The sequence below is a fragment of the Callorhinus ursinus genome, unplaced genomic scaffold, assembly GCF_003265705.2.
Source record: "Callorhinus ursinus isolate GAN/ISIS: 27379988/994484 unplaced genomic scaffold, GSC_fseal_2.0 scaffold1, whole genome shotgun sequence".
Taxonomy (NCBI): Eukaryota; Metazoa; Chordata; class Mammalia; order Carnivora; family Otariidae; genus Callorhinus; species Callorhinus ursinus.
Window position 1 is genome coordinate 142,468,188 of NW_027397063.1, and position 15,809 is coordinate 142,483,996.

Genomic DNA, 15,809 nt, shown 5'->3' on the forward strand with positions numbered 1-15,809 from the left:
AGAAACTGAAATGATTAACACAAAGGCAGACTCAAGACATGCCATATGGTGTGAATGTAAATTGCTGGAAGGAAATTAGATATTGGTGTTGTAGTTTGGGTAAGTACGGGGTAGGGCTACTTATAGGCTACTTTTCCAGCAGCATCTGGGATGACAGTAAGGAAACATAATTGTGGCCTTCTTGGGGCTGTGATATAGAAAAAGTGTGCAAAGGCTTTGAAACCAAAAAGAACTGGATTCACTTTCTGACTTTGTCACTTACTGCGACTTTGGGCAAAAAAAATATATAAAACCTCTGAGCTTCAATTTTCTGATCTGTGAAATGGGGATAAGACAAGTGCAGGATATATACGGGAGAAATTATATATATATAAATATATTAGGGCAAGATTATATGTCTTTGTAGCAGTGCCTGTTGTATAATTTGAGCCACATGGTTGGTGGTCGCTAGCGTCCCTTATCGCCAGTTCGGGTGCACGGTAAGATTAGAATGATTTAGAACATTGTCCAACTACTCAGCAGTCAGTAATGAAGCAGTTGGCTCATTTCTAACCCCATAAGGCTAGAGGAAAGTTACCTGTTGTAGTTTAACTTTGTGGCCTATTGGGGCTGTTGGGAGAAAATATGAAATATAGGAACACTTGTGTAGAGAAAGGCTTTTTCAGAATGGTCCAGCCGTCAGGTGTCTGCATAGATTGCCTGCCTGGGGTATGTTTTGAATTCTGGGTTATTTCATTACATAGAACAGATCCGATTTGTCACTGATGACCCAGGCGTGTGTCTGCTTCTGCCCCATTGGCCACAGCTCTGACAGTTGTGATTCAGGCGGGGGGCGTGGGGGGGCGGGGTGCTGGCGATCCAAGTGGAAAGAAAGTGGTAGGCTTTTCCTGAGCCTTCCGGGATTTGCACAGCAGCAGTGCTTACGCTGTGTACGTGGGGTGGTGCTGCTGTCGTCCCTTCTGTCGCTCAGATGAGAGATCTGAGGCTTACGTAAGTGAGTACGTGCCGGGACTCGAAAGCCTGACCCCCAAACCCATATTCTGCGGCACTCCATAGGTGGGCTGTATTTATTTTGTCAGGGTTTTATTTTCTTTTTCCCATTTAGAAAGGTGTATCAGAAACCAGATTCTTAATTGTATTTAACTAAATTACAAAACACAGGTCCTTGGGAATCCCTTTGGAGATTAGCTATTTTGAATTAAGTGGTATTTGAGGAATATTTTGTGGCACTGCTTGGAGAACACTCACTATAGCCAATATTTAATTAAAATACCTTGTACGTACTGGTGATTTTTTCTTCCAGGGCCATTAAAATTTTTTTAACTATAAAATTAGTCTTCCTAGTTAAGAAATTTCACTGTGTTCTTGAATGAACAATTTTAGTTAAACGTGAAATGTATTTGTTTGCTTGTTTGGGTCACCATATGAAAATGTAGTAAGGTCAGTAAGGAAAACTTTAATATGACTGCTGTCTTCATCTTCCTTTTCCTGTTTTTTTTTCATCAACTGGAAAAGAAAGATCACTTCTCCTGCCTGATGTGACAAGCATGTTTTGACGAATTGATGCACGATTAATCAGTTTCTGTTAAAACTCTCCTTTGGAGATGTGTGTCCATATGACTTTGTACTTCTTCCCATATCTAACTGCCGGTCTCCAAGCTTTTACCGCCCCCTTGTCTTTTATGCCCTCGTCTTTATTTATTTGAAGTAGGTGCTAGGTGCTCTCTGCTACCTCTTTCACTTGCTCTTTTTCTGTGCCATTCTTTCCCTTGCTGCCCTGTCTAAAACCAGGCCCTAGAGAAACAGAAAGGATACATTGCCTGCCTTAGGAATGAGCGAGATACGCTCAGAGAGGAGCTGGCTGACCTGAAGGAGACAGTGAAGACAGGAGAGGTACGTTAGCTTTAGCCTGGAGTTCCAAGTCCCTCACTGCTTTAGTCTTCCTTCCTTTCATCCTGTTATTTTTCTCAGCCCGAAGACAAACCAGTGTTCATTCTTCAGTGCAGATTTGGTAGGTTTCAGTCATTTCTTCTACGGACCTGTATTCCATGTAACTAGTTCTAACCTGGTGTTATCTGTGGCAAACATATTGTCACAGTCACCTCACAGAGCATACTGCCATGTGGGCCATGTTTTGTGACCTTGGGTTTTCTCCTTCTCCACAGAAACATGGCTTAGTTATAATCCCCGATGGCACTCCCAATGGTGATGTCCGTCATGAACCAGTGGTTGGAGCCATCACCGTGGTGTCTCAGGAGGCTGCTCAGGTCTTGGAGTCTGCAGGAGAAGGTCCACTAGGTAGGACATGGTTGCTGCTCTGTTGGCTTGGGTTTACTGTTTGGCTAGACTTCCGGCTTACTCATAGCCCATCTTGGAAAACAAAAACAATACAAGGGCTGTCTGAGGTTTAACTGAATTCTTCACAGGAAGAAATCTGGGCACAGTGTCTTTAGGCACCCTTGAACTTGGGAAACCAGCATCTGGGTCACTGTAAGGCCTCTGGATGGAAGCACGTTGGTGGATACACATTGCTTTTTTACTTAAATACAAAGCTTCCTGGAAGAGAGAATCCAGTGTATGTGTCCCAAGGAACCGGTGGGCTGGTAGGGGACTTCCCCAGGTGTGTTTTAAGTTTCTGCTTCCTGGAGAATCTGGTTTTATGCTCTGCTACTTATCCCAGGGTCCTGTAGCTCTTTGCTACTGCATTTCTTAAGGCAAGAAACAGGTGACCAAGAAGTCAGATCTTAGAGGAGTGTTCTTTCTAGAGCAGGGCTTCTGAGCCTCTTAACATCTAAGCCTCTTAAATTTAAACTTTGGAGACTTTAATAACACCTCTCCCAGGAAACCACACAGATGCCCATCCACTGGCTCCACGAAGAATTCTGCTCTAGAGGAAGGAAAATAGCACAGATACTCTAACGCCAGCTCACTTTTTTTTTTCTTTTGTTTTCATATATGTGTAGGTTTCCTAGAGGAGTGGGACTTTGTCAGAGTTAGTAAACACATTCTCCGATGCACAGAATTGCAGAAACAGAGCACTTTGATATAGCAGAGGATGCGGGCTAGGCAGTGGGAGCTGCTCTAGAGAATGCACTGAGTGTGTGGCTGGGGGCAGCCCAGGGCTTCCCCTGCTTGCTTGGAAGGTACTGGGGAAGCCAGCACTTAACATTTGGCCGTGACCCTAATTGGTTGTGGGAGGCACTGTCTCGGTGGGTGTCGCCAGCTGCTTGTACTCATCTGTGGTCCTCCTCACCCTGAGGGGCTTGTGTTAATGGCATGCTTGGGAAGCAGCGGCCCTCCCCCCAGGCCAGGAGCAAGCCCTGGCAATCCTGCCGCCAGGCCTCAGATTAGCCCTTGACTGCCTGCACCTCTGAGTTGGGCCCCTGCTCGCCTGTGTAGGCCTTTGCTTCTTCCCTGTCGTGTTCTCATTTTCCCTGTTCCACTCTCCCCACCCAGGCCCCTTTGTACCCTGTCTGTCTTCGCTCCCAGATTTTGTTTGCTCCTATGAGAGCACCCCAGCATTCTAGTTGTCTGTCTGCTGGTGAAAGCTTGCACGTCTTTTTTTTTTTTTTGTCTTTAAGATTTTATTTATTTTTCGACAGAGAGACAGTGAGAGAGGGAACACAAGCAGGGGGAGTGGGAGAGGGAGCAGCAGGCTTCCCGCGGAGCAGGGAGCCCGATGCGGGGCTCGATCCCAGGAGCCTGGGATCATGACCTGAGCCGAAGGCAGGCACTTAACGACTGAGCCACCTGGGCGCCTGCTTGCACATTTTTGAAATAAGGAAGTGATCTTTGTACTTTGGTTTGTCTTTCAGGGGAAAATCACTGCCCTTGGGAGCAAATGTTGTATTTAGTGCCTTGATAGCTATCCGTTGTGTGGAAATATGTGTTGAATAATTAAGTACTTTTCCTTAGCACCTTTAACTTAAGCCTTCATTTCTTTTGATATTGAAAGCTGTAAGTTATCAGATAATGTATGCTGCTTTTGAATTTCAAGAATAATTTTTAATTGTTTTGGTATTATATCCTCACAAATTTAGTTTACAACCTTTTCCATTTGTTTTAGATGTCAGGCTACGAAAACTTGCTGGAGAAAAGGAGGAGCTACTATCACAGGTAAAGGCATTCTTCTCACGGGAAGGTAATGTTAATTTAACAGACTAAATAAATCACATGGCAAAACATTAGTGAATTAAAATATACACAAGAAAGAAACATGCTTATTTCAAACACCAGTACTCAAGATTTGAAGGACAAAAAGATAAATTCATATTTTGCCTTTGTTGTTTCCTGTTCTTAAAAAAAAAAAAAAATGTATCAGACGTGGAGTTTAAGGAGTTAAATAGTGGTACCACGCTTGTTGTCAAGACAGGAGTTCCGTGCTCTGCCTCCTCACGTTTACCCCTGGCCACTCTGATTGGTTTAGCACGTTCTCTCCGTGTGTCCTGCTCTTGTGTATTTCCATCCCACACGCTCACGTTGCTTCCTGATGGTTCTCTCTGAGGTGCTGTTGACATCCTTCTGTGGAAGAAGACCATCTAGCCTTCTGTCCCCAGCACGCACACCCTTCCCATCCCCTGTCGTCCTGGTGAAGGCCCAGCGCACCTCCTGTCTGCGTGTGTTCTCAGGGCTCATGAGTGCCACTTGCCGTGGAGCCCCGCAACAATGCAGGGCCACCTTTCCTCCTCTTCACAGCTCTAGCTCCCCCGGAGTTAATCCTTTGGCTTTTCTTTTCCTCTGCTTGGTTTCCTGTGTATTTAATACCAGTGTAGCTGCCGCATCGGCAACGGTAGTTAAATCTGCTCTTAGCGTTTTCAGATGCACCAAGTACTCTCTCAGTTCCACTTGCTGAGTTCTTGGAGCATCTGACCTGGCCCAGTGGGAACATCATGGCCCGCTCTGTCTGCACCCAGCCAGCATGCCCTTCGTTGCTACCTAGGCTTTCCCCTGCCTGTGGTTCAAGTTGGATTCCCTTTTTGCAGTGCCTTAGGCCTTCCTCCTTTTTTATTTGTTCTCTTTTTGGTACACCCCCCAGTAACTTCCTGAGAAAAGGGTATATAGGCTGTAAATTTTTCTTAACTTTGGAGGCCTGAAAATGGCTTCATTTTACTCTATTACTTGATTAACAGTTTGGATATAGAATTCTTCATTGCAATCATTTTCTTTTTTTTTTTTTAAGAAATTGCTTCATTGTCTCTGGCTTCCAGTATGGAAGCTAGCACGTTGAGGATTTCAAGGGCATTCTGATTTTTCATCTTTTGTATGTGACTCTTTACCCTCTCTGGTGGCTTATGTCGTACTTTCTCCTTCCTACTTGGAAGTTTCACAGTGATGTGGTTTGGGCCCCTGTCAATTCTAGGAATTCCTATCGTTCAATCCTGGGAAAATTTCTTGACTGGTTTTCCCCCTTCCCATATTCTGTTATCTCTTTTTGAAACTCCTATTCAGTCATGCAAATGTTGAATGAGATTCCACTCTTTAACAGGCTCTATTCCAGGCATTTGGCATATTTCTGTGAACAAATCAGTTAAATAATCCCTGCACTAGTAGACCTTACATTCTAGTGGGAGGAGACCAGACAATAAACAAGAGACGGAATGAATACGTAAGTTATATGGTATGTTCGAGGTCTGTGTGACCGCACTTACTGTACATTGAGTGGCCATAGGTGCAGGCGTGGGTGGGTGGAGTTGGATTTTACCCGGGAGTGTAATTGGGCAGAGGAGGTGAGGGCATGTGGAGGACAGTATTGATAATGATGACCGCAGAGATGAAGTGGGTAATGAGGCTAATGGGTAATCCAGGAAGATGTCAAGGCCCAGTGGAAAGAAGATGAGCAATATCAGTGGGATTGAAAGACTGGGATTTGGGTTCCTGAGAGAGGGAGCTGGAAAGACCAGGAGTAGAGGTTAGAGAGCAGATAATGGGACTGACTCATGGAGGGCCTGCACTTAATCGAGTGGGAGATCGAGTACGTGACTTTGGGAGAGTAGTGAGGGCAAGAAGAGAGAGACGTCAAGGTCCTTGGGAGAGGAGGTGTTCTGGAAACTGCCATCGGTTGTAGGAGAAATCCGCTACCTAGATGAATCTTGAAATTGCTCAGGCTATACTTGAGGGAGCACAAGTCAGGAGCTAAATGGTGAAGAAGGAGTGGGGCGAAGGTGAGGGGTGGTTGCTGTGTGGAATTGGGAGGGGAGGAGGTCAGGAAGCCGGAATTTCAGGGAGCACTGAGGGAGAATAGTTGGGCAACAGCACAAAAAGCAGGTCATGTGTTGTGTTCTCAGGCTCAGTGGTAGTAGGGCTCTGGGAGAAACCACCAGAAGGTCAGAGGGCTGCAAAGGGAACAGGCTTCTCAGGGGAGAGTGGGTTTCTGCTAATGCACTAGGTAAAGGGACCACTTAGAGAAGAAAATGAGGATGAGGGGAAATAGTAATCCAGAGTTTCAGGCGTTGGGAAGGGTTAGGAGGTGCAGATGGGGGCGATGGCTGTACAGAGCCCTTTGGGGAAGAGTGTAGGAGGATGACTGTTTTTGAGATGGACATGATGATGGGGATAAAGAAAACTCAAGGCAGATGTTGAAAGGGTAGAGGTGTCTGGGAAGCATGGGTTTCCTCCCAGTGCAGAGCTCGCCCTTTCCCCAGTGGGGATGTGGCCCACTTGGTCCTAGTGCCCAGGCTTTCCCTTGACCACTGTTGATGGGGTCCCAGCTAGGGAAGCCCCCTTAACTCTGAGCATCACACTCACCCTTGACCCTCGATGATGAAGGGCGAAGGAGGCCTGGGGAGGTTTGGTCTTGGTCCCAGAGGCAGCTCCCCGCTGTAGTTCTGAGCTGTAGTGCTCCCCAGATCTCTGCTGATAAAAGAGTTGTAGGCATTCGGGGAAACATGGCTCCAATTCCTGAAGGAAGGGGCAGTAGACCTCTGGGATCAGCTCTTTAACTTTTTTGTTTCTCTCCTGTTTGTCCATCCCTTTTGATCTCTTTTGCTCTACTTTTAAAAGATTTTCTCAACTCTGTCTTTGAATACTTCCATTGGGTTTGTGTTTCTGTAGTCATTTCCAGGATATAGATATTTTCACTTACCTCAGAGCCTATTTAGTTTGTCACTGTTCTCTGCTGTTTCCTTCCACATGCATAGTTTATTTCCTAACTGATGCTCTTCTGTGTGTATTTGTTTGGCCCTACGTTTCAGGGCGGGGTGGGGAGTACTAAAACGCTGATGGGCAGCTCTGAGCATAGGTAAGGCTGATGGGTCTGGGTGTTTTGTTGGGAAATTTTGACGTGGATATGTTGGTCTTTACTCTAGACTAGGCAGACAGTTCTACAGGGAGACATCCGCCAGTCCTCTTATGCGGAGAGCAGTCTTGCTGGCAGCATTCTGGGGACTGAGGCCAGACTGGGGGCCTCAGCATCAGTACGCGTCTATTCACCTGATCTTGTTCTCCGTGTATGCGGGACTCCTGTCTCCATTGGGCCTTGTCTTTTCCCAACCCTGAGTCCCTTTGCATTTGATTCATTTTTAGTTTCTTCAGTTTGCAAATGAAAAAAACCCCACAGCTTTATTAAGGTGTAACTGGTGTAGAATAAGCTGCTTGTACATAAAGTGTACAAATAAATGTACCTACCATATTAGTTTCTGAGGACTGCCCTAACAAAGTACCACAAACTGGGTGACTTAGAGGAACAGAAGTTTCCTGTCTGCACAGTTTTGGAGATTAGCAAATGCCCAAGGTGGGGCGGCAGCAGTGTTGGTGCCCTCTGAGGCCTGTGAAGGGCAATCTGTCCCACCCTTCTCTTCTGGCTCCTGGTGGTTTGCTGGCAGTCTGTGGCATTCCTTGGCTTGTGAGGAGCATCTGTGCGTCTTCACATCTGTCTTCCTCTGTGCATGTCTTTCTCTTTTCATCTGGCATTCTTTTCAGAAGGACATCAGTCAGATTGGATTAGGGGCCCACCCTATTCCAGCATGATCTCATCTCAACTTAACTAAATGCATCTTCAGTGACTCCATTTCCAAATAAGTTCACATCCTGAGGTACTGGGAGTTAGAGCTTCAACATATGAATTTTACAAGGACATAACTCAACCCATAACAATACTCATGGAACCATGACCACAGTCAAAATGGTGAAAATACTCATAACCCCTCCGAAGTTTCGGTGTCCTTTGGTGTCCCTTCCTTCCTGAGCCTCCCTCTCCCCCCCACTCCAGGCAGCCACTGATGTGCTTTCTGTCGCTGTGGATTAGTTTCCATTTTGTGGCATTTTATATAATTGGAATTATAGAGTATGTCCTCTTTTGTCTGGCATCTTCTACACAGCGTGCTTATTTTGAGACTCAGCCGTGTTGCACGTATCGGTAGTGCTTTCCCCTTTCTTGCTGGGTAGTAATTCCACTGTGTAGATGTGCCATAGTTTGTTTATCCTCCTGTTGATAGACATTTGGATTATTTCCAGTTTGGAGCTATTATGAATAAGCTACTATAAACATCCTTTATTTTGGGTAAAATAAGGTAGATCAACTGTAGCCGAACTCAAAAATACATTTCCAATTATTTCTGCATACAAAAGGTTTTCTAAATATTTAACCTAATATTTAAGTGTTAATATTTAATACTTAACTTACTATTTTAATTAAATTTACTTAATATTTAATTGACTTCAAGTTTTAAAATATTTAAGTTTCCTAAATATTTAACCTACAGTATTTACCCTAATTCTAAGACAAACCCTGACAAGATCTGCCATTCCACCAGCCTACACAGATCATAAAATAGGGCTGCTTTGATTGGGACACCTGGTCCTGGAACTTCACTCCTTCTGATGTTCCCAGTTTGTCGCTAGCATGTGGGCAGTGTGGCCCCGTGGTAGGCACTCAGGTTCTGGGCGGATCACTTGTGGGGCTGAGGACCCACCATGCCCTGTGGATCTCATGACGGCCTTCTCTTTCTGCTTCAGATCCGGAGGCTGAAGCTGCAGCTGGAGGAGGAGCGGCAGAAGTGCTCCCGGAGCGAGGGCTCGGCAGCTGACGTGGCGGGCCTGCACAACGGCTCCGACCTGCAGTTCATCGAAATGCAGAGTAGGTACCGTGGCCAGGCCAGGGCCACTCTGTGGGGAGGCTGTGTTCCAGGAGTGCGACTGCAGGCACGCTGTCGGTCTTGATGTGCATTTCTCTCGGGGAGCCAGGTTACAGAGATTGCTTAGTCCTCAGCGAGCCCAGATAGTAGTCCCGATCAGTGGTGCAGCCGGGTAGAGGCTTCTAGTAGCCTCTGCACTTCAGGGAATGGATTACAAGAGGACCGGGTTAACGCAGTGATTTCTAGAGACATTTTGGAAACGGTGTCCTCCTGGCACTGTCCTCTCCCACACCTGGGTAGTTCAACTGTCAGCTCCCATATAGCACCCTTCTTGATGAGATTTTTCTTGTGGAATCTATCTTGGATAGTGAAGGATATTATTGGAACTAACTCACACTAATGCTGAATAGTTCCAGAACTTTGCCAGAAGTTTTATTAACCAAATTAATCTTTATAGCTGGAATTTAAAACAAGGCCACAAAGTAAGCCTATTCATGCAGTTTTTCTCCCTTTCTGTTTTTGACCCCATGTTGTTTTAAAATGCCTGCTGTGTTCACAGTAATCTCCATGGTCGGGGGAGGTCAGCAGCCATTCATATATAGCTAGACAATGTATCGTTTGTGGAGAGGGGAGACTTACTTTTTATTCAGTTTGAGTTGTGGCTTTTCTGATAATTTATTTTAAAATATAAGTTATTTCATGGCTTTTTCATCTAAATATTTTTGCATTAGGCTAAATAGAAAAGGCTTCTTGGATTAAGGCTTATTGATACTATTAATACTGGCTTTTGAGGTTAGTATCATGTCCTTTATTAGAGATCAGTTGGGACCCTCGTGACACTTCCTGTTGAATATTTTATTCTAGAAATACTTTGGTGTGGAGGATAGATGAAGATGGGTATTAGAGGCAGACTGACTAGCTGGGAGGCTGTGATGATCAGCTGGACCAGTACAGTGGCTGCCAACAGTCTTAGAGAGAGGGCAGGGGGTAGATTGGCCTAAAGCAGCAAAATCAAAAGGAGTCCCACTGAGGGAGAACAGGCATGCCTTACATGTGAATGCTCCTAGGGCAGGTGGGCGTTATGGAGCTGGTATCTGGGAAGGACCCAGAGTGACTGTAGAACGAGGTGGGCTCAGCGGGACCCAGTAGACAGGCCTGGCCAGCAAAGGAAGCCCGGGGACATGAGCATGGTGTGATTGAATGGAATTTCATAGCAAGCACGAAATGGCAAAGATGCAGGACTTACACTCTTGAAAACAGGAAGGAAAGGGAGGTTTGCCATGAGAAGGAAGCAGCACATTGTGATAATTAGTAAGTGCTGGGATGAAGAATTAGCTAGATCCTGAAGCTTGTGTTTTAGAGTCCAGCAGTAGGAACTCTTGTCTCTCACTGCCAGAGGGGCCTTTGGGGTGAGAGTTTTATAGCCCCATTACTTTTCAGGTGACAGTAACTACCCGTGAGAAGAACCTCTCGCTCAAGATTATATAAGTAGTTGTAACCTCAGTGATGTGGAAAAGCAGAAAAGTTCTTAAGTTAGATAGCTTAGATTTGGTTTATCTCCTTTAGGCCTTATGATTCCTACCCTATAATCATTTCAGAATGATTTTTGTTAAATTTGGTTTGCTGGAAGGAGTTTTTTTAACTTCTCATTTTAAATGACTTCTTAGGTCAGAAGTACAACTGATGATTTAGAAGTCTACCTATCATATTATCACAACATGTTACTGAAAAGCATTTCTTTGAGCAAATGTTTATTAAGCACATGCACAAAGCCCTTGGCAAGATACAGAGGTAGACTGAGGAAGGCAGAGCCAGGGCCCCTCTCCTCACGTACAGTGTTCAGAAAGCACGATTAGTGTTAGCAAAAACAGTGCCAATAAAACGCCACGGGGAAGGTGAAGTTACAGGGGACTAAGCAAGAGTCATGCTGGAGGGTGCTGAGGACTTCATTCAGAGGCGGGGAGAGCAGGACCCTCAAGGTGTGGCAGCCAAAGGGAGCGCGGAAGGTAGGAAGGTGAGGAAAACTGGAGGCTCCTGGGGGAAGGGCAGCACCTAAGTTTGGCGGGGGCCACTGATGCACTTGACAGGGCTCCTTGCTCATCGGCCTCCCCCCACCATGGGGTAAAGAGTAAATTTTCTTCCACCTCCCTGGTCCAAGGGATGCTTGGATCAGGGGCTAGAGCTTCTCGCAGGAGAGCCGTTGTAGAGCCCAGGCTGCGGGAGGTGCTGTGGCCGCCACTTGGGCGTTTGCGCTCGGTCCCCTTCTGGGCTGCAGAGGCTGTCACTGCCTGAGGTCACACCTGCTCTCTGACAGGTGATTCACTATTCTCTTCTCTTCTAGGAGATGCCAATAGACAAATTAGTGAATACAAATTTAAGCTTTCAAAGGCAGAACAGGATATAACCACGTTGGAGCAGAATGTAAGTACTTCAGTGTGCTACCAAGTGATTTACACTCCCTTGGAAACTACCTGCATCCGAGTGGCTAACTCCAGGAGTACCTGGCTTTTCTTTGGGCTGCCTCTGCAGTGGGGTCTCTATAAAAGCTCTCTATTAAAGTAGAAACGCCAGCAGAGAGAACCTGGCAGGTCACTTCAGCCTTCTGTTAGCTGTAAAAGTGCAGAAGACTGAAGCTATAATTCTGTTTTTTCCAGATTATTTCAAGAGACTTCAGGAAGACTGTAGTTTGAAAATCCCTTATTGTACATTTCAAAAAGTCTAAAAGCTTTTCCATTTAGTGAGTTTTGCCCTGCACTGTTACTTTGGCACTTAAACAGTATGTTCATCATAAACTTAACATGGGAAATCGGCTTGATAAGGACTCTCCAGCCTTATCCCTCTCCGGGGACATTTCTTGATCTATAAATAGGCGTCAGGTGCTGAGAGGCCCTCTGACTCACCGTGAGGGGATGACTTGGGATTTGTAATGATGCTGTGTTTCCATGTGGCTGCGAGAAAGGGGCCCCCGGTGGCCATTAGCAGAGGCTCGTGTTCTTTGTTGACAGATCAGCCGGCTGGAGGGCCAGGTGCTGAGGTATAAGACGGCCGCGGAGAACGCCGAGAAAGTGGAAGACGAACTGAAGGCCGAGAAGAGGAAGCTGCAGCGAGAGGTACCCGCTTTCGCATGCTCGCATTCCCACAAAGAACAGATCCTTCGCTGCCTGAGGAACTGAATCCTGGCTCAATCTTAAGGGAACCGCCGTGGAGTCTCTCACTCTTCGGTGTTGGTTTTCGACCTGTGGGGTGACTGCCATTTACTTTTAGGTTTCGGCCAGTTAGAGACTGAGAGGAAGGATAGGTCTCCCTTTTGTTGTGGAGCCGGTCTGTTCCCCCACCCGCCGGCTGTCCTTTCTGGGGTTGAGGCTCAGTGTCCCTGCTCGGTGCTGCCAGCTGGCGAAAGAGAGGCGAGGCCGCAGGGCACTGTGCGGGGGCGGGGGGGGGAGTGCTTCCGTGTCGCAGGCAGGGGGCGGGGGCACGCTCAAGTGGCCCTGGGTTTCGTGTGTGACGGTGTGAAGTGACTGCGCCCTCCCTGTCTGCAGTTACGAACGGCCCTGGACAAGATTGAGGAGATGGAGATGACCAACAGCCACCTGGCCAAGCGGCTGGAGAAGATGAAGGCCAACAGAACAGCACTTCTGGCCCAGCAGTAGGCGGCCACCCTGCGGCCCGGGCGCCGCTTCTGGGCCCCCGCCAGGGGGACTGACTTTTTGTCCATTGACACAGACCCCCTTCAGTACTGTTTGAGTTTTGTCATTAAAATAGCCACCTTTGTATTTTATAATTTATGAGAGAATGAAACAGGTTTGAATCTTCATGAATGAACACTTTGGATTTCGTTTGTAGTTTGATTCTAGACTAAGAACTGGTCCATGCTGGGTTTTGTTTTGTTTTTTTAATTTCCATAATTTTAGAATCAAGTTTACTCACCATTTTCCCCCAGCTGCCTCAGTGACTGGGCACTCGGAGGCCTTGGCACAGGTTCCGGAGGACAGCGACTCTGTGAGTGCCCAATGAGGTAACTCGGCTGGAGACCTCGGAAAACACAAGTGCCTTCTCCATGGTGCAATTCAGACTTCAGTCATCCCCAACGGTCAAAAGACACTTACCCTTAATATCAGATGGCATTTATATTTTAGTGAAGAAACAAGTTCACAGGCGGGGAATATATGTTTCACTCAAATTTCTATGTTTGGAGGAAAAAGCCTTTTTTTGTAAAATATTTAAATTTATATAAGAAAATGTTAGAAAAAGATATGGGGAGTGTATATAAAACTTGCTTTATTGCATGTGGCCGGGAATGTCCAAAGCCTAACACTCTTAAAGTAAGAGTAGGGCCCTTCGTCTTCAACGTCAGCTGTGCTGTATCTCATGTAAAGTATCTCATCTGCTGCTCATCTGTGGAGTGACCCCTCAGACGAGCCCAGTGGGGGTGGGGACAGGCAGGGGGAGGTCGGCCTGAAGACTCTATTAAACGCACCCTCTTGCTGACCATGGCTGGCTGCTGACACAGTCATTTTTGTTGGGGGAGACTTTAAAACACCTCAAGGCAGCCACACACACACCCCTGTTACCTTGCCCCTCTTCTCTCCTCCGCAAGAAGAATGATCTGGAATGTACAGCTTTTTAAGAACTTCAGTCAGTTTCATCTTTAAAGGCACCTAGTTCAAGGGGCTTTTATCATCGAGTGTGGCTACTCTGCAGGATTTGTGATTCTCTTTTGCCCTCAGAACCAAGGTGGTTTTATGGAGATGGTGGCTGTTATCTACAGAACAAATGCAAGGGGAAGTCTCATGAATTAAAGGCACATGAGATAAAGTTTAGACTTGAAGCTAGATGCTAAAGCTAACTTGAGTGTGAAAATCTCTACGAATTACCCCCTTCTTCAGAGCAATGAGCTTTGTAGTTGTATTTTATTTTTAAAATATGGAAACCGCTGTCCTGAATGGAGGGGATTTCCTATAAATTCTCTCTAGTCATAGTGGGTGCAATCACCTGTGCAGGAGCTGCGAGAGAGGGAGAGGGGGGCAAAGTTCTGTTCAGCCTGTACCCCGCTGGGCTCAGCAAGCCCCACTGCTGAGCCGCCCTGTTGTTGACTTTTTGGAAGTTCTACATGGTTGAACCTGACTTTGCCCCTTTTGCGGTACAACAAATTTGTCTCTTCTGTTGTCCCAGTCTCTTCCAAAGGGAATGGCTGTCTTCACTCGGTAGAGTTCCCTGTTCTTTCCCATGGAACGTTCTTCACTGAGTCTTGTGATCTGATTTTACCTCTGTACTGAAGGCGTTCGTCCTCCCCATGCTCACTGCACTTTTCTGTTAACGCAGGCTAGTGTTAAGGCAGCTTCTTATAATGGTACCTACAGCTTAAGTGTGTATTTTTATGTCATTCTTCAGACAAGAATAACTAGAACGTAAGCTGGTAGGATTCAGATCCATTAACAAAGGGGGCTTACTTAAAGGGCACACTAGTTACAAACTCCATCAGGACTGCTGTCCTCTTGCAAGTTTTTCTTTCATTACAGATTAATTAGCTTTGGTTACATAAGGTAGTAACAGCTTATCATTTCAGCCTTCTCCATACTCAGTGTCACCAGAGCCTCTTACACGTTCGGGACCTCTTTCCAAGGCAGGTGAACCAATGTAATTCATATCAACTGATATTAGAAATTTACTGGAGTACACAAAGAACCAAACCAGAGCAAGATCTATAAAATCTTCAAGGCCTTTTTAGAATTCTTATCAGATGCCCAGAGGGCTTTCAAACTGCTTTTGGATTCTTCAACACAATCAAGTATACTGTAGGTGAAAATGGATCTAGAAAACCTTTCAAGTGTAGTGAAATTAAATAAGAAATCATGTTAGGACACATCTGACAATTTATTTCTGGTCAATCCACCAAGCATGAAAGAGTGCTACTAGTTAGAGGGCAAACGGGAGTCTTCAACCCTAAGACCTATCCTCGTCAGGATGCAGTGCAAGAACCACACAGCCCAGAGTCCGCAAGTGATCGTGGTCAGCACCTCTCGAAGACTTTGTACAGATCAGGCAGGTTAGCAAGCTGTAGGATATTTCCATCTTCTGTGAAATGTTTAGGAGGCAGAAGGTGGGAGCGGAAGGCTTTATAAACAATGTGTTCCACAGTCCACTTCCAGGGGTTTGCAGAGGAGCCTGACACTTCGCTCTGGAAAAGACACGTTCAAGGTCACAAGCCTGCCTGTTCGCCCCGCTCACATCCCAGCATTTGTGGTTTCCTGGCTGACCTGTACTGGGCCTGGAAGTCTTGCTGGTTACAATGGGCTGTTTTACCTGCTGCTGGTGAAACATCCTCTCTGGTCAGCCTCTCAGGGATCCTACAGCCCTGAAGGAGACAAGGGGAAAGGCAGGCAGAGACCTCCCATGGAAACTTTGTTTCCATTCAGGAGAACTGTTGATTGTAGCAGCATCTAACATAAGGTCTGATCCTGACTATGAGGTTCAGCCCACAATAGTAGGAAGTGTATTCACCCAGGCCCTTTCTGTGTACAGCTGATCTGTAAGAAGAGCTAGGGATCTGACCTTAGTACTGCCCTGTTTGCCTGGAAGAGCAGTGGTCAGATGTATAATGAGCCAAAGCTAAATGAGCGTGGGGAGACTGGGGCAGAACCTGAAGACTGGGGCTGCACACCTGAGGGCTAACGGTGGGAGACGACAATTCGCTAGCCCTGGATCATCCACCAGCTCAGCCTCCCAGCTCTCACGGTG

At 46.3% G+C, this 15,809-nt stretch overlaps 2 protein-coding genes across 18 annotated transcripts in view; one reads left to right on the forward strand and one right to left on the reverse strand.

The window, feature by feature from the left end:
* Positions 1 to 13,564, forward strand: part of LRRFIP2 (LRR binding FLII interacting protein 2) — a 108,776-nt gene extending 95,212 nt beyond the window's left edge. For 10 of the 14 annotated variants that reach the window (XM_073902188.1, XM_073902194.1, XM_073902192.1 and 7 more), the window contains 7 exons: positions 1,792 to 1,893; positions 2,166 to 2,298; positions 4,067 to 4,116; positions 8,953 to 9,073; positions 11,413 to 11,492; positions 12,077 to 12,181; positions 12,611 to 13,564. In XM_073902188.1, coding sequence (XP_073758289.1) covers positions 1,792 to 1,893; positions 2,166 to 2,298; positions 4,067 to 4,116; positions 8,953 to 9,073; positions 11,413 to 11,492; positions 12,077 to 12,181; positions 12,611 to 12,721 — 702 coding nt within the window. In that variant the 3' untranslated portion in view covers positions 12,722 to 13,564. The remainder of the gene's footprint in view (positions 1 to 1,791; positions 1,894 to 2,165; positions 2,299 to 4,066; positions 4,117 to 8,952; positions 9,074 to 11,412; positions 11,493 to 12,076; positions 12,182 to 12,610) is intronic. The other 4 variants (XM_073902200.1, XM_073902206.1, XM_025884571.2 and 1 more) reach the window with 1 other exon arrangement.
* Positions 13,565 to 14,926: 1,362 nt separating this feature from the next.
* The window catches only part of MLH1 (mutL homolog 1), a 42,559-nt gene continuing 41,676 nt past the window's right edge, over positions 14,927 to 15,809 (reverse strand). For 3 of the 4 annotated variants that reach the window (XM_025884509.2, XM_025884495.2, XM_073902184.1), the window contains one exon: positions 14,927 to 15,249. In XM_025884509.2, the coding sequence (XP_025740294.1) occupies positions 15,082 to 15,249 (168 nt within the window). In that variant the 3' untranslated portion in view covers positions 14,927 to 15,081. Of the gene's footprint in view, positions 15,250 to 15,374; positions 15,427 to 15,809 lie in introns of all 4 variants that reach the window. The other variant, XM_025884520.2, reaches the window with a different exon arrangement.